Source organism: Oncorhynchus clarkii, chromosome 10 (genome assembly GCF_045791955.1).
Source record: "Oncorhynchus clarkii lewisi isolate Uvic-CL-2024 chromosome 10, UVic_Ocla_1.0, whole genome shotgun sequence".
NCBI lineage: Eukaryota > Metazoa > Chordata > Actinopteri > Salmoniformes > Salmonidae > Oncorhynchus > Oncorhynchus clarkii.
Window position 1 is genome coordinate 13,658,063 of NC_092156.1, and position 18,758 is coordinate 13,676,820.

At 41.4% G+C, this 18,758-nt stretch overlaps 2 protein-coding genes across 3 annotated transcripts in view; one reads left to right on the top strand and one right to left on the bottom strand.

Moving 5' to 3' along the window:
* Positions 1 to 18,758, top strand: part of LOC139418032 (long-chain-fatty-acid--CoA ligase 6-like) — a 91,860-nt gene that overhangs the window by 28,287 nt on the left and 44,815 nt on the right. The window contains exon 1 of one of the 2 annotated variants that reach the window (XM_071167128.1): positions 17,363 to 17,610. The exons of the other annotated variant lie outside the window; for it this stretch is intronic. Within the exon in view, the coding sequence (XP_071023229.1) occupies positions 17,565 to 17,610 (46 nt within the window). The 5' untranslated portion in view covers positions 17,363 to 17,564. Of the gene's footprint in view, positions 1 to 17,362; positions 17,611 to 18,758 lie in introns of those variants that run through there. 2 annotated transcript variants of the gene reach the window in all.
* LOC139418031 (interferon regulatory factor 1b) lies at positions 3,731 to 9,042 on the bottom strand. Its single transcript, XM_071167127.1, is given in 9 exon segments — positions 3,731 to 5,212; positions 5,214 to 5,317; positions 5,779 to 5,929; positions 6,087 to 6,121; positions 6,237 to 6,507; positions 6,686 to 6,897; positions 7,058 to 7,157; positions 7,460 to 7,551; positions 8,897 to 9,042. Coding segments are annotated over 8 exon segments (1,089 nt in total). The 5' UTR covers positions 7,547 to 7,551; positions 8,897 to 9,042; the 3' UTR covers positions 3,731 to 5,083.

The window sequence follows — 18,758 nt, forward strand, 5'->3', positions numbered from 1 at the left end:
TGACTTTGTGGCTGTGTTAACTAGTGACAACCCATCAGGGGAGCTTTTCAAACATTTGTCCCAGACACCTGCTCTCTCCGCTAGCAACATTTTTCACTAACCAAACTCCACCACTGTATCTGAGACAGAGAAGCATTCCTACATTAATTACCTTGTACTCCTACTGGTACTCCCTGTATATAGCCTCATTATTGTTATTCATTGCTCACTGTGTATATATATTTTTTTAACCTTTATTTAACCAGGTAGGCTAGTTGAGAACAAGTTCTCATTTACAACTGCGACCTGGCCAAGATAAAGCAAAGCAGTGCGACACAAACAACAACGCAGAGTTACACATGCAGATGTAACGTCGGGTGAGGTAGCCTAGTGGTTAGAGCGTTGGACTAGTGACCGGAAGGTTGCAAGTTCAAACCCCCGAGCTGACAAGGTACAAATCTGTCGTTCTGCCCCTGAACAGGCAGTTAACCCACTGTTCCTAGGCTGTCATTGAAAATAAGAATTTGTTCTTAAATGGTTAAATAAAGGTAAAAAAAAACAAAAAAAAACGTAACAGGTCTAAACATGGGTGAATTCCCTAAAACACTGGCACTAAACAAACCCAAAACCTAGTTAAAAACACTGGACAGTGAAAACCCAAAACAAACACGATACATCTCCAAACGTAACAAGCCTGCACAAACACCAGCGGGCAAAACAAATTTAAATAACACCCATCCCAAAACCCCAACAAGGAACAGGTGAAAATAATTAGACACAAAAAGGGATGGGTGGCAGCTAATAGACTGGCCACCGGAGCAGGAAATGGAGCCACCTTCGGGGGAGGAGTGGCTTAGTGAGTTCTGGGCCATTTCTGCGCAGGGGATATATCTCGGCTGGTCCTGGCAATACGACCACAGAAACCTACCCACCTCCTGGTTCATGCTCTCCGGGTGATAACCCGAGACCCCGAGCCGCTCCATAAACGCCTTCCACCCCGTAGTGCCGAAAGACATGGGTGAATAGTGACTCCGCAGTCTGCAGGGCCGTAGGGAGACCAGGCAACGGGATAAGACGGCAGGACATAGAGAACCGATCGCCGTGTTCCCCTGAGACGGGAAGATCCGTAAGAAAATAGATGGGACCACGGCCGTTGGGGAGGGGTTGTAATTACCCTCGTGGCAAATGCCTGGTTACGGTGGTCAGTCCACAGGCACATAGTCTACCCTCATCAGGTATTTAGAGGACGGTGCGAAGTCCCGAGATTCTATGTCTCCTCCTGTCTCCTCCAGAGCCTTACTCTGAGCACATACCGAACAGGAGGAGACATAGAATCTCACCACGGTAGGCCACCAGTACTTCCCTCTAAGACTTCGCACCGTCCTCTAAATACCCGGGTGACCTGATGAGGGTAGACTATGTGCCTGTATATCCGATCAGCTAGGAGACTGAATCCTCATCAGGCAAGGTGGGCTATGTATTTCACCCGATTTCGTTTTACGATCTTAACTAACGGCATCCTCAACCTCTGAGCGAGTTTTACGACCTTAACTAACGGAATCCTCAACCTCTGAGCGAGTCCACGATCTATAAAATTCCCTGCTGCGCCTGAATCGACTAGCGCCTTATACTGGAGAGAGGGGAAAAACTTAAGGAAACAGATGAACAAAAACATGTGTCCAACAGGAAGCTCTGGGAGAGTGTGGTGCTGACTCACCTGGGGTGACCGAGGAGTGTCCCGCCTGCCCTCTCAACTCCCAGATGGACTCCTCCAGCACCGACCGGAAGTGTGCCCTCTCCGGCCACAATGGGTACAGGAGGAGCCTCCTTCTCCGTTCTCCCTAGACGCAGCCCCTCCTGGCTCCATCGGGATGGGAGCGGGGGAGGGGGGGGGGGGGGCAGGTGATGGAACTGACAGGACCTTTTCAGAACGTCTGCGAGCAGCCAGCAGATGGTCTAGCCGGATAGACATGTCGATCAGCTCATCCAAGCTAAGCGTAGTGTCCCGACAAGCCAGCTCCCTGCGGACGTCCTTTCTTAGGCTACACATGTAATGGTCTATCAGGGCCCTGTCGTTCCACCCAGCTCCAGCGGCCAAAGTCCGGAAATTCAGCGCAAAGTCCTGCGCACTCCTCGTCCCCTGCTGGAGATGGAACAACCTCTCACCCGCTGCTCGGCTCTCCGGAGGATGATCGAACACAGCCCAGAAACGGCGGGTGAACTCCAGGTAGTGGCCCCTCGCTGAGTCGGGCCCATTCCAGACTCCGTTGGCCCACTCCAGGGCCCTACCCGTCAGGCAGGAGACGAGGACACTCACGCTCTCCTCGTCCGAGGGAGCAGGCCGAACGGTGGCCAGGTAGAGCTCTAGTTGTAGCAGAAATCCCTGGCACCCCGCCGCCGCTCCATCCGTCGTAGGCGTGATGCGCAGAGCGCTGGCACCGGATCCCGCTGGAGGAGATGGTAGAGTTGCTGGTGGTAGGGTAGGTGGGGTAGTAGGGAGACCACTCCTCTCCCAACGGTCCATCCTCTCCATCATTTGATCCATTGCTGATCCGATGCGATGGAGGATGGACGTATGATGAAGGACTCTCTCCTCCATCGTGGGGAGAGGGGTGGTCACTGCTCCTGCTGACTCCATCTGGTGTTTTGCGGGCTTCTGTAACGTCGGGTGAGTGATGAATGAGGAGTCAAATGCAGAGGGCGAAGTGAACGGGAAAAACGCTTTAATGTCCTTCAAAACGTAACAGGAACACTGCCGCTAAACAAACCCAATACCTAGTTACAAACACTGGACAGCGAAAACCCAAAACAAACACGATACATCACCAAACGTAACAAACCAACAAGCCCGCACAAACACCAGCGGGCAAAACGAACTTAAATAACACCCATCCCAAAACCCTTAACAAGGAACAGATGAAAACAATTAGACAAAAACAAACGAAAAGGAAAAAGAGATCGGTGGCAGCTAATAGACTGGCGACGACGACCGCCGAGCGCCACCAGAGCAGGAAGGGGAGCCACCTTCGGTGGTATTCGTGACAGCAGTGTTCAATACTTAAAGTAATAAAGTGACATCCCCACCCATATGGTTATCTTTTTAAGGTGTAAGTACTATTAACTTTTTGACACTAAATTGCATGAAGTATTCTGAACTATAACGATTAATTTTTTTAGTGAACATAAAAATGCAGGGTCCCTTCTACGTCATTTATTAACCTTCATTAATATATTTTTTGAAGTTTAAGTAGTTTTGATTGATAATTTTCAGTGGTCGTGTCTTAATGTTTAATGTTGTTTAATGTATTTGACAATATCTAATTTTATCCCACCTTAGGAGGCATTGTTGAGCACATTGGTCATTCCTCTAACAGTAACTGGAGGTAGAACTGTAAGCATCACAGGATGTTGCATTAACCCCTGTTATTAAGAGTGGTGACTATAACTTTGTTGATTGTGGTAATGGCTTGTCTCATTGTTGAACATCAATTTGCCAGATGGTTTTGATATCTGTTCATCATGATCAATTACACCTCATAGTATTAAGCATTTTGTTGTGCTATCTTAGAAATATAATTTTCTTTCTTCAAGTATGCATACAACATTGTGAAAAAGTATCATTAAGTCTACACATTTTTAATTACCCACAATCCTCTACAAACATAGATACGTGGTGCTATTAAGTATTCATAACTTGCAAAAACCTAATAATTCTATATCAGCACAAACACAGATAAATCAAGTGTTTTTACTCAAATATCAATACGTGTGAATACTACTTTATAATTTTAAGTAAAGGCATAAAACATCAAATCAAGAAAGAAAAACGTATAAAAAACATTTGACTTTAAAATGTTAAATAAACTTCAAGAACTTTGGATTAGCAGAACACAAATATAGTTATAGTTACTCAATAACCTAATATTTGTTAACAGTACTCAAACATTAAGCAATAAGAAATCTTATTGACATACTGTATGAGTTAGGACCACTTTTGTGATTTGAGTTCTACTGATCGTTGGAGATGTTTGAGTAGACACTACTCAATTTCTTTAAGTTAGGCAATTACTTTTTACATTGCAGTTGTCAAAGCAGTTTGACCCGTTTCCAAGGAATGTAACAAACTTGACATGAAAAATGTGCAGCAGTATTCAACAGTGTTTTATAGGCTTGAGGCTGATAATGTAATTCCTCTCTAATGTATTTATGGAAGTAGTTTATAACAGCTAGGATTAATCATGTGATTTACACACAATGCTGTGTTAAGTGACCTTTCATGCTCAGTTAAAAGCCCTGTCACTTTTATGAATGCCACTAAGAGACTCCCTTTAAAACTGTTTCCAAGAAAATATTATTTCATATGTATTGGATTGATTTTACGATTATTACACTGTTACTGTAACCTGGCTGTTGTCACTGCAGTACTGCAGCTCCCCATGTCTCTTAGACAGCAAACTAACAAATCAGGTCATACAGGCTCATCAAAACATCTCTAAAAGTCTGTCCACTTTGTCATGGCAGATATAAGAAGTATTAGATAATAGGTATATTATACTATACACACTATATGCACTACAAAATAAGTTGGTATTTTATTTATTTTGTATAAAACAAACCACAACACAAATATTCAATACAAATACAGTATTTACAGATTCAATACACAAAACAGTACATCTTTAAGACTTTTCACCGAAATTAACAGACATTTTTTCACCATAGTTTGTTATGAATGATTATTGTCCTGGAATATACAGCTATATACAAGTGTAAATAACGGATTTTATTTTCACAGTAAAACAGAAAAAACTGATATAGTTTTGCCCACCCAAGTGGATAGTTTCTGTGTTGAGCTGGCAACGGGATAGGTGCCCTCATATCAACTATGGATCTTGTAAATCATCAATACAGCTATGAGCACAATGATTTAACAAAGACTAGAAACACAGTAGAGCATGACACTTGCTTAAAAACTTCCTGTCAAAAATGCTATATCACTTCAGAGATCCACCAACTGTCACAGAACAGCAGAGGTCAAATGGCAAAGATGGTGTAGCTTAAGGTTCAGAGGTCACGAAATAAAGAAGTATTTTAGACTGTAGAGTCAGAGTGCAGTCTTTTGTTTCTGAACAGTGTCTGAGAAAGAGTAGGCAGGGCTTACAGTGGCCAGGAAATCCAGGCATGGCTCAAAGTGGGCAAGAGATCTGTTGGAGATAACTGGTCGTGCTGTTGTTCAGTGTGTTGTTCAGAGCCCAATGGTCGGTGTAAGAGACGAGATCTTCAGCCATTGGTAGGCCTGGGCTCAGCTCTGTGTATAACCGCAGCTCTATTTCTGACCCTATATGGAAAACAAAACAAAGCTGGTCAGTGATGCAAGAGAAGCACAGCTGAATGAAGTTACAGATTTCCTCTATGTTGTGCAATGTTGAGAGCAGCCTTGTTAGAGGATTTTGATGTAATGAAGAAAAACAACTGAAACTTAGGCTCCGGTGTAATCATTCAGTTCTTATCTCTGCCATCTGTTTACCTTACATGCATTATTATGTTTCACACCTTATAAATATGAGAAGGAAATTCTATTGACTGAAATACGTTCCTCAATCGTCTGACACATATACATTTTTTTTTCTCAAATATGTTTCTAAATGCCCTTGGATTCCATCAGTTTTATTTTCCTGTTGTAGTCTTTCATTTTGACTAGCAAATGTTTCACAAAGACAATACATGCAGACATGATGAAACCCTGCCGTTGAACACTACAGTATAACAAACAGTCAGATTCCCTCTAGCATCATTTACCTGAGTTATCACTCCATTGGCTCTCTGGACTGTGGTTAGACTCTGCAGTGTTGTATGTCTCTACTGTAGCTACTTCATTGCTCAGGAACCCCTTGCTGTTTACACTGCCTGGCAGCTCCAATTGCTCCAATTGCTCCCAATGCTGTGCAATCTGAAAGAGCAAAACACAGGGGATGAGCCTGGTTGCATTTTTGCTTGGTTTAACTGTGTTAGAATTTGTTGTATTCAATGCAGAATACCTGGTAAACATGGGTATTCCTGATAATGAAAAAAGCACACTGAACATGTACTGGTAGAGACAAACTTACCTCAATAAGTGTTTCTTCGTTCAAATCTTCATAGTCTGTAAAGTTTAAGGAAAATTGACATGAGCATTGCGCAAACCTCAATTATATTTGCAGCCCACACTCACACACAGAGTTGAATCAAACCCAAGCATCCAGCAAGCTTAATCTTACCTGTGGAGTGATCCGGTGACACTTGGAAAGACGAGTAGTAGTTGATGCTGTCTGGTCCTATTTCCACAGAGGTGATAAAGTCTGGAACATCAGGGTCATTGACAGAGCCATCAAGATATGACGCTGCTGTGATGGTCTCCCCTAGGTTGTCTGAGCTGTCAACTTTGTTCTCCTGTATCTTTCTGTCCTCCTGCAGGTGTGTGTTGGTGTTGCGATCCTCGAGGCAATGGGTTGCACTGTTGTCCATTTCCTCTGTCTTGATCTTTAACCCCTAGAGGAGGAAACAGCAAAACATTAAATAAGATTGTAATATTCATCTCTGTTGTCACTGGTCTGAATACAGCCAGCTAAATATACATGCACCGCTCTTTATTCAGCAGAGGGAAAACAGTACTACAAGTGATGATAAAGGGATTCTAAAGATTGTTGCAGTTAAAAAGTAATATAACCTTGTCATTTTTCTTTGCATCCTTTGCTTTTGACCTCTTGTTATTTGGCTTTGTGCTGACGCTCAGCATTTTGTAAACGCGCACCGCTCCTGACCCTCTGTTGATGCTCTTGTCTTTCACCTCCTTGATGTCAGGAAGGGAGTTCATTGCACAGCGGAAATTAGCCTTCCATGTCTTAGGGTCTGGTGTAGTCTCGCCTTGTATGAATTTCCCTGCATCAACAGACAAGTAATATCATTGTTATTACAATGCAGGAAGTAGATTGAAAAACCCTAAGGTGCTGAAAGTGCATATTGTTCATCTAGCAAAAATCCATTATTGTAAGAGGAACTATTCCACACTAGGTAGTCTAAGTATGTGTAATTTGCTCACCTGTGTGCATGGCCCATTGCTTGAATAGACAGGCATCCTTGTTCAGGTCCCATCCATGACGTGCAGCATGCTTCCATGGGATGGAGAATATCTTCTTGTCCTGGACAAAATCACAAAGAAATGGGTTTCAAATGAGCGCCTCCTATCTCTCACCCCAGTGTCTCCTGTACATGCTTAGTTGTTATTTATTTTTTCATTTGTTTATTTAACCTTTATTTAACTAGGCAAGTCAGTTAAGAACAAATTCTTATTTACAATGATGAGTAGTCCTGTTCATGGATAATAGTACTAAATATGTTGTGTGACATCAATACCTCGACTGAGCTCTCTTTATACAATGACAGTGTCTTTGTAGATAAAGGAAAAATCCTTAGATGAGTTTGACGAGCAGGAAAGTCTTACCTTGTCCACCCACACCAATCCACTGATGGAGTTGGACTCAATCTTATCCTCCAGCCAAGGCCTCATTCTCATCCTAGACACAGGCATGGTTCCTGGGAGATCAAGGAGAAGAGATAAACTTCGTTTTAGGCACATGGCATTTAGGGTAGATTTACAAGCATGTCACTCCCACCCACTACCCTGCTCAGTTAGTGCAGATGTTTAGTGCGCTCAGTGAAGTTCATGACCAGGAAGTGTGATGTAGCTACTATGACCATTGCCAACAACTGGCAAATTACTGGAAATATGTGCAAATCAGTGAAAGACAGCAGTACTACTAGTATATCCATCATGTGCATTTTAGGACTACATTGAAATTATTTTAAAGTGTTCTAATTATCTTATTCAAGCAGATGCACGGTTATACTATACAGTGGTATAAAGTACTTGAGTAAAAATACTTTAAAGTAGTACTTAAGTAGTTATTTTGGTGTATATTTACTATTTATATATATATTTTTGTTAACTTTTACTTTACTACATCTCTAAAGAAAATAATGTACTTTTTACTCCATACATTTTCTGTTTACATTTTGATCGCTTAGCAGCACAGGACATGTCTCTGATCTGGCGGACTTGCTAAACACGTTTGTAATGATGCGAATGAGTGTTGGAGTGGCTATTTATAAATACATAAAAAACAATATAATGGTGCCATCTGGTTTATAAGGAATTTGAAATGATTTATACTTGTACTTTTGACACTTAAGTATATTTAAAACCAAATACTTTTAGGCTTTTACTCAAGTAGTATTTTATTGGGTAACTCTTTACTTGGTCATTTTCTATTAAGGTCTCTTTACTTTTTTAGTCAAGTATGACAATTGGGTACTTTTTCCGCAACTGATGCTATATCGCTATTTATGTTGCATTCGAGGTTAAAGGGGACGAGTTCTATAGCTCTTGAAAAGAACGAACAGACGTATTCAACCACGCACACTGAACTGACACACTGAACAAGCGCATGCATATTTTGACCAATCCATTACAGTGCCTCTAAATTAGTGTTGCAACCTTGACCCACTAAAACTTGCAACTTTAGATTTTCACTAGAACTCTTGAAATGTCATAAATATACTACTGCAAAACTGCAACAAATTATAACTGCATTGTTCCATGTCTCGTTAAATTCACAAATGAGCGCATCGCGCACACCACTTTGCTTCTAGCCTCGTGTTAAGCGTAAATAAGATCTGTCAATGTGTGGGATATATGTGCCAAATGACAAAACACACGCTGCTGCACACATGGAAAAACAAATCTCAGTCAATTGAATAGAAAATAGCATATACTATAAATTACAAGTATATCTGCTATAAATATGTACAAAGAGCACTAGCACAAACACAACGTTTCCACGTAGCCCAGTGCATGCAATAATAACATAAAATCACTTACAGCTACAATATGATGTCGCTTAATCCCGGTGATTTGTAATTGAGCCTAAAAGCAGGTATTTCCTTTTGTGAAGATGGAGCGGGAAGTTATTCCTCTGTGATTCCTTGTAACATTTATATCCACTCAGTTCTTCCTTTACAGTGTGTACAATCTACTGAAGGAAACTGGTTTTTATATAAAGTGGGTGGGATTTCCCCAATATAGTATCATGCACACCCTTCATTGGTGGGGGCGACAGTTTGGGCAGCAGTCCGCATCTGCGCTGAGGCAGAACTGCGCATACAGGCGCGCTCAAACTTCAGGCAACATGATTTCCGAGAAATCATGCTGTTGTGAGAGATAAGGTGTGACGAGGAAGTCTTGAGCATAGCCAATAAACGAATATATTGCATGATCCTGCATGTAGCATGATCACGACGTATCAGTTTACAATATATTGGCTCAGTGAAGTAATCATTCCACATGTATTCCCGCCAATTGTCCTAAATAAATACACATAATTAGATAATAAGATTGCACTATTGGGTGAGTGGCCTATGCATTTTCTGTTATCGATGCAGTTATGTCCCGCAAAGCATCAAACAGCCAAAATCCAGGCAAACCCTTCAGAATAAATTGTAGTCGAGTCGCGCTTTTCCGGGAAATGGTGTAGTTATTCAAATCAACGACAGGGGCAGTCTTGACTCTCCAGTTGATACAGAGTTGTGTCACAGACTCCAGTTCAGACTTCATGTTGCTGGCAACAGTGTGTTTCTTGTTTACGTAAGATAAACAAACAGGGGTGGACTGGCCACTCGTTAGCAAGGCCCACCCAATCAGATGTAGAAAAAAAGAATTCAAATGTATTTACAAATGTAAAAAATTACGCTCTTTACTTGTCAGTGTTCCAAACGGGATAGTATTTGTCTTTTTACCTGAACATGCAAACACCATCAGATATAATTCAAAACAAGCAGTGCACTGGGTTAGTCAGATTTGATGAAATACAACAGATTACCTGGAATGATATTCACTATCACAGGATGGTTTTGACAAAAATAACTAACTGAAAGCCACCCCAACAAGCCACAAATATGACTGCAGTGAGGCATATGCCACTGAATGTTTCATTTGTTAATTTAGCAAACAAGATGTATCATAATCCAGTGCCATTTTCACAGTCAACACACCTACATTTTAGCTTTAGTTAGCTTTAAAATGCTAAATGTTCTCTCAGCCTCATGGCAAAATGTGTAGAATAACATGAGAGTTGCAATAAAACTGCACATTTTTCTCTGCCCCATGCCAAAATATGTAAAATTGCAGGTAGTTAGCTTATTTGAGGGGACCACAGTATTTTAGCTAGCTAACATTAGCATTGCTAGCTATTTTTGATGAACTTCGCTAGTAATAGAAATATTTACATCTCTAGTCAATATGGCTACATCATAATATGGCAAAGATGTTTACGACAAATGATTTGCCTACTTTAGCAATGTCATCGGATTTCCATGCCACTCTAAGTTAGTGTAATTTAGACGAAACAAATATCACGATTTAGACAGAACAACTACTCATTCAAGGGTTTTTCTTTATTTTTACTATTTTTTACGTTGTGGAAAAATAGTGTAGACATCAAAACTATGAAATAACACATATGGAATCATGTAGTAACCAAAATAGTGTTAAATGAATCAAAATATATTTTATATTTGAGATTTTTCAAATAGCCACCCTTTGCCTTGATGACAGCTTTGCACACTCTTGGCATTCTCTCAACCAGTTTCATGAGGTAATCACCTGGAATGCATTTCAATTAACAGGTGTGCCTTCTTAAAGTTAATTTGTGGAATTTCTTTCCTTAATGCATTTGATACATAAGATAGCCCTATTTGGTAAAAGACCAAAGTCCATATTATGGTAAGAACAGCTCAAATAAACAAAGAGAAACGACAGTCCATCATTTAAGACATGAAGGTCAGTCAATACGGAACATTTCAGGACGTTGAAAGTTTCTTCAAGTGCAGTCGCAAAAAAAACATCAATCACTATGATGAACTGGCTCTCATGAGGACCGCAAAAGGAATGGAAGACCCTGCTGCAGAGGGTAAGTTCATTAGAGTTACCAGCTTCAGAATTGCAGCCCAAATAATTGCTTCACAGAGTTCAAGTAACAGACACATCTCAACATCAACTGTTCAGAGGAGACTGTGTGAATCAGGCCTTCATATTCAAATTGCTGTAAAGAAACAACTACTAAAGGACACCAATAATAAGAAAAGACTTGCTTGGGCCAAGAAGCAATGGACATTAGACCGGTGGAAATTGTCCTTTGATCTGGAGTCCAAATTGGAGATTTTTGCTTCCAACTGTGTCTTTGTGAGATGCGGTGTGGGTGAATGAATGATCTCTGCATGTGTGGTTCCCACCTTAAAGCATGGAGGAGGAGTTGTTATGGTGTGGCGGTGCTTTGCTGGTGACACTGTCTGATTTATCTAGAATTCAAGGCACACTTAACCAGCATGGCTACCACAGCATTCTGTAGCGATACGCCATCCCATCTGGTTTGTGGTTAGTGGGACTATCATTTGTCTTTCAACAGGACGATGACCCAAAACATACCTCCAGGCTGTGTAAGGGCTATTTGACCAAGAATAAGAGTGATGGAGTGCTGTATCAGATGACCTGGCCTCCACAATCCCCCGACCCCAAACAATTTCAGATGGTTTGGGATGAGTCAGACCGCAGAGTTAAGGAAAAGCAGCCAACAAGTGGGAACTCCTTCAAGACTGTTGGAAAAGCATTCCAGGTGAAGCTGGTTGAGAGAATGCCAAGAGTGTGCAAAGCTGTCATCAATGCAAAGGGTGGCAATTTGAAGAATCTCAAATATAAAATTCTTTGATTTGTTTAACATTTTTTGGGTTACTACATGATTCCAAATGTGTTATGGATGTAGATGTACTATTTTCTACATTGTACAAATAAAGAAACTCACTCTGAGTATGAGCTCTAAAACTTGTGACCGTTAGTGTATGTCTAGAATGATTTATTTCAGCTTTTATTTCTTTCATCTATTTCCCAGTGGGTCAAAAGTTTACATACACTCAATTTGTATTTGGTAGCATTGCCTTTAAATTGTTTAACTTGGGTCAAACGTTTCGGGTAGCCTTCCACAAGCTTCCCAAAATAAATTGGGTGAACGTTGGCCCATTCCTCCTGACAGAGCTGGTGTAACTTAGTCAGGTTTGTAGGCCTCCTTGCTTGCACATGCTTTTTCAGTTCTGCCCAGAAATGTTCTATAGGATTGAGGTCAGGGCTTTGTTATGGCCACTCCAATACCTTGACTTTGTTGTCCTTAAGCCATTTTGCCACAACTTTGAAAGTATGCTTGGGGTCATTGTCCATTTGGAAGACCCATTTGAGACCAAGCTTTAACTTCCTGACTGATGTCTTGAGATGTTTCTTCAATATATCCACATAATTTTCTTCCCTCATGATGCCATCTATTTTGTGAAGTCCACCAGTCCCTCCTGCAGCAAAACACCCCCACAACATGATGCTGCCACCCCCGTGCGTCACGGTTGGGATGGTGTTCTTTGGCTTGCAAGTATCCCCCTTTTTCTCCCAAACATAACGATGGTCATTATGGCCAAAAAGTTATATTTTTGTTTCATCAGACGATTTCTCCAAAAAGTACAATCTTTGTCCCCATGTGCAGTTGCAAACCGTAGTCTGACGTTCTCATGGTGATTTTGGAGCAGTGGCTTCTTCTATGCTGAGCGGCCTTTCAGGTTATGTCGATATAGGACTCGTTTTACTGTGGATATAGATACTTTTGTACCTTTTTCCTCCAGCATCTTCACAAGGTCCTTTTCTGAGATTGATTTGCACTTTTCGCACCAAAGTACATTCATCTCTAGGAGACAGAACGCCTCTCTTTCCTGGGTGGTATGTTGGCTGCGTGGTCCCATGGTGTTTATACTTGCATACTATTGTTTGTACAGATGAACGTGGTACCTTCAGGCGTTTGGAAATTGCTCCCAAAGATGAACCAGACTTGTGGAGGTCTACAATTTTATTTCTGAGGTCTTGGCTGATTTCTTTTGATTTTCCCATGATGTCAAGCAAAGAGGCACTGAGTTTGAAGGTATGCCTTGAAATACATCCACAGGTACACCGCCAATTGACTCAAATGATGTCAATTAGCCAATCAGAAGCTTATAATGCCATGACATCATTTTCTGGAATTTTCCAAGCTGTTAAAGGCACTGTCAACTTAGTGTATGTAAACTTCTGACCAACTGGAATTGTGATACAGTGAATTATAAGTGAAATAATCTGTCTGTAAACAGTTGTTGACTTGTGTCATGCACAAAGTAGATGTCCTAACTGACTTGCCAGAACTATAGTTTGTTAACAAGAAATTTGTGGAGTGGTTGAAAAACGAGTTGTAATGACTCCAACCTAAGAGTATGTAAACTTCCGAGTTCAACTGTATATATACAGTACCAGTCAAAAGTTTGGACACACCTACTCATTCCAGGGTTCTTTTTTAAAACTATTTTCTAGATTGTAGAATAATAGTGAAGACATCAACACATATGGAATCACGTAGTAACCGAAAAATCTTAATCTATTTTATATTTGAGATTCTTCAAAGTAGCCACCCTTTTCCTTGATGACAGCTTTGCACACTCTTGGCATACTCTCAACCAGCTGCACCTGTAATGTTTTTACAACAATCTTGAAGGAGTTCCCACATATGCTGAGCACTTGTTGGCAGCTTTTCCTTCACTCTGCGGTCTGACTTATCCAAAACCATCTCAATTGGGTTGAGGTTATGTGATTGTGGAGGCCAGGTCATCTGATGCAGCACTCCATCACTCTCCTTCTTGGTCAAATAGCCCTTACACAGCCTGGAGGTGTGATGGGTCATTGTCCTTTTTAAAAACAATTGATAGTCCCACTAAGCGCAAACCAGATGGGATGGCGTATCACTGCAGAATGCTGTGGTAGCCATGCTGTTTAAGTGTGCCTTGAATTCTAAATGAATCACCAACAGTGTAACCAGCAAAGCACCCCCACACCATCACACCTTCTCCTCCTCTATGCTTCACGGTGGGAACCACACATGCAGAGATCATCCGTTCACCTACTCTGTGTCTCACAAGGACATGGCAGTTGGAACCAAAAAATTGTCTTTCTTGGTGTCCTTTAGTGTTGGTTTCTTTGTAGCAATTTGACAATGAAGGCCTGATTCATGCAATCTCCTCTGAACAGTTGATGTTGAGATGTGTCTGTTACTTGAACTCTGTGAAACATTTATTTGGGCTGCAATTTCTGAGGCTGGTAACTCTAATGAACTTATCCTTTGCAGCAGAGGGAACTCTGGGTCTTCCTTTCCTGTGGCAGACCTCTTGAGAGCCAGTTTCATCATAGTGCTTGATGGTTTTTGCGACTGCACTTGAAGAAACTGTCAAAGTTCTTGAAATGTTCTGTATTGACTGACCTTCATGTTTTAAAGTATTGATGGATTGTTATTTCTCTTTGTTCTTGCCATAATATGGACATGGTCTTTTACCAAATAGGGCTCGTTAAACAGAGAACCCGTGCAAAACGCACGGAGGAACAAACAAAGTTCCGACACTCATACACTTTACGTAACTGTGAAAACAATCAACGGTCAATCCAACCAAGCACATCACAATAAAAGACTCATCCCGCACAAACTTAGGCAGGCAACAGGTTACAATTATACATACAGAAATTAACGCAAATGAAACGAGGTGTGAACAGGAACCAAAGACAAAACAAACAGCAAAGGAAAAAGGGATCGGTGATGGCTAGTAGACCGGCAACGCCGACCGCCGCCCGAACAGGGAGAGGAGCCACCTTCGGTAGAAGTCGTGACATGCACTACTTTATACCAGAGCCCTATAGACATTTGATCAAAAGTAGTGCACTACTTTCTCCCAGAGCCCTATGGACATTTGATCAAAAGTAGTGCACTACTTTATATCAGAGCCGTATAGACATTTGATCAAAAGTAGTGCACTATAAAGGAAATCGGGTACCATTTGGGATGCAAACAGTATTCATTCACCTGTGTGATCTGGTTGCCTGCCTTTGTTTAACATGTTTAAAGTGGCCATGTTTGTCTTTTCTGCGGAGGGAGGAGAAGAAGCGTGTGGCTGGTGGCACGACAGAACATGACAGATGGGAGGTCCTGACCATGACCCACTTGATACCACAATAGGGCCACAACGTCTCCCTTCCATGGCTCCCTCCCCGGCTCCCTTAGGAGACTTCCTCCAAGAAGTTTCTAAGGTTGCTCATAATGTGTCCTCTCAAAACAAACAAAACAAAACATACAATGGGTACAATGAATGAATGAAATGTTATTTTCGTGTCAAATTGCCAATTGACAACCCATCCCTTATGGGATTAATTGACACATAAACAAACATAAACATAAACATAAACAAACATTACAATAATTACCTATGGTAATTAAATGATAATTATTCTTCCAGTGTTCTCTGCATTGCGCATCACATAAAGAGTGAAAAAATATATAGAATTATTATTTTTAAATAATATAATCAATACATGATAGCATATAAGGTTATCCAAACAATAATCACATCCCTAGAGCATGTTTAGGCTAGGCCTACTCAAAATGGTGTCGAAATTAACCAGTTGTATAAAATAGGCTACAGTATGGTCTATGTATGACAAGCCAAGAAGTAGAAATGTATCTCTGTGTGCGGTCCTATCAAATGGTCACGCACATTTGACGTTGCAGCAGCAGCCGTAATCTCGTTCCCAGACACTTCAATCCAAATACACGAAGAGTGTCGGACCAACGCGTCAAACTTGGTTTTCGTTAGCAGAGAGCCGGGAGAAACTCCAGGTGCCGCATTGGTTTAATCGACTTAATCTGCCAAACAATCATCTCCCACAAACTCTTCCCCCTAACCCTCCTCCATGCACTAATGACGCGTTCATGTGCAAGTTGAAACTAGGAAACTCTGAAATGTCAGACTTGCCGCATTCAACCAGTTAGCAGGTCGGAAATGTAGGAGTTACTTAGTTCCGACTAGGACATGAACGTGCTGGCACACAACAAGCACAGAGCCACGCCTCACAGTTGTGTGATTCGCTAAAATTAAATGATGACGAATACTAGACTCAGTAGGTCACGCCTATAGAATTATATGGTCACTCACACTAAAGAAAGATTTGAATGGTAGATATCCCAGGTTTACATGCCTGTGCGGAGGACAGGCTTTAGCCTTTTGGTGGCCCTAAACAAGATTTTGTTGCGGCACCCGCACCTTGCGTGCAAAACATTTTAGTGGCCCACCTCTTGTTGGTGGAGAGAAAAAAAGTACTTTAATTTCCTGCAAATTCTACACATGTTGCCTTGGGGCGTAGACTAAATGTTGCCGTTTTAAAGCAAGTTATCTGCAATTCTACACCTTTTGCCATGAGTCAGAGGGAAAATGTTCTAATTGTACAACTCATTTCATGCCATCACTCTTGTTTTACCATGGGGCAGAGAGAACAAATTACAGTTTGACTGACATAGCAAGAGGAAAACTGCTGATGCAAAACCAAATGTATAAATTGCACCTTGTGTATTCTACTATTCTAACGCCTAACAGTAAATTGAGACCCGACTGAGTTAGGGGGTCGGGGCCCACTAACGGCGGGGGACCCAAGCCGACCGCCTATGCCGCTTATGCCCAGGGCCGGCCATGGCTGTGGCAATTGCCTATAGATGAGGTTACATCAGCAGCAGCAGAAGGGATGGGCACTCCCCTTGCTGTGTAGGGTGAATTTTCAAGGTGATGTTAATTCAGGGGTAGTGTCATGTCACGTGACAAGTGTATCTCCAACCCATCTCACTCTTGGGGAATTAGTGTGAATTAGCAAATTTACTGAAATGAAATGTACCTAGTAAACCCAACTCTAGAATCCGCTATAATTTGCATAGCCCACTGTAGCCTAGGCGATATACCTCCCGATAATAAAATGCCGATATGTAGGCTACATCTATTACAGGACAGAGACTACACAGAACTATTATCAGACATCATCATGAACATTATCTAAATCTAATAGCCTCATCATGTACAAAAATCAAACATCAATTTGGTCTGTTAACGCGTTTATACACAGCACCCATGCTGCCTTGCATGTTGGTAATATAAATGTATTCGTGTAGTGAATAAAAAATAAAGAAAAGAAATAGCCCGCTATAACAGCCTACCGCTATAGTCACCCTTACAATTATCCCTGCATAACCTTGCTACTCGCGCATCTCTCCTCTGACGCAGGCTAAACCCTTTCATTTCAGTGGGTAGGCCGTTGCGAAGGGCAGCCTATAGACTACCTAGAGGTTATATAAAATATATAGTCCAGGAGGATTTGTATTCGTTCATATTTGAGGAGGCATTTTTCTTATCTTCTCGTGTGCACCTATACTCATTTCTGCTCTCCAAGGCAAATAGGCTCCTGTAACCGGTTGGACGTTGCACGCTGTATTGACTGGCTCGCAGTAGCCTAATATTACTCGTTGGTTCTCTTAATCTCCCAGATTGCCGGCTAGTACTGCAGTCGATGCTGCAGTTGTAGGCTCTTGCACCGGGCTGTGTGCTGCGACAGCAGACTCAATGAGAAAGGAATGCTTGCCTTCGTTCTGATCTCTGGGTCTATCTGGATTATATTAGGTGAGTTATATATTTTCATTCATTATGTTCACCATAGAATAGCAGGTGCCATGTATTGCATGTAAATTATTTTTACGGGTGCAGTTTCCATATTTAGAATAGCCTATAGAGTGGCCTGCATGATATGAATACATTTTCTGGATACAGTTATTCGCGTCCGGCCTACGAGGAATGCCTCTTGGAAAGGTTATCTTTATGTGCTTACCTGCCGTTCTGACAGGGTGTGCACCACTATAACGTAACCTATTTGATGAACTACTCTTAATAATAGGCAACACCAGTTTTTTGGACATCTTCACAGAACAACGATTTTATTCTAAGCCGGTTTTGCAATTACAGGCATATGGCATGACATGGGCAAGATCATAGCATACCATAACGCCAAAATTCTACGCATACGACAAATGGGTCGGTACATTTTTTTCTTCACTTAGGCCTAGATATTATTTTGTGTTTTAATGAATTATACATATTTACGGTAGCCTATTCTGTATACGAATTTATTCCACATGACATGCTTCAAAATGAAAAAGTATTGTCGGCAGGCTAAGGTCATGTGCAATAGCCTACTATAGGGTACGCTATCTCTGCGTAATGAAAACCACCTAGCAACTGCATGTTGCCTATCAGTGACTCAATGACTGATACTAGCATGCATCGTCGTAAATGTAAGCAATTATCAGACAGTCAGACAGATATAAATAGAACAAAATATTGTATATTTTGCAAGCCATAATTTAATGTAGGATATGTCTTTATTGCGACGTGGCACAGTGGTTGCCGATGAATGTTTGCTTCTAAATCTACCCCTGCCATAGTGTGACGTGCACCTTCACGCGCTGAAGCGGTCTTGTCTGATTGGAAGGAGCTGTTCAATGGTGAGGGTCCTGAAACACTGCATCCAGTCCGAGCATATTTAGCACTCTCTGGAGTAACGGTCTGTAAAACAGTTTTATTCCGCCAGTCAGGGGCATGGGGTAAAATGTGACCATTTTAAAATACATTTGGGCATATACTCAACATATCAGCATGTTTGATCTATAGTAACCTCGTGCCCAAAATATAAAGTAGACAAGCCTAAGGCCAGTACTTCTGTTGCGTTCTCAACGTTTACTTTACAGCCATTGTACGCTGTCAAATGCTACTCC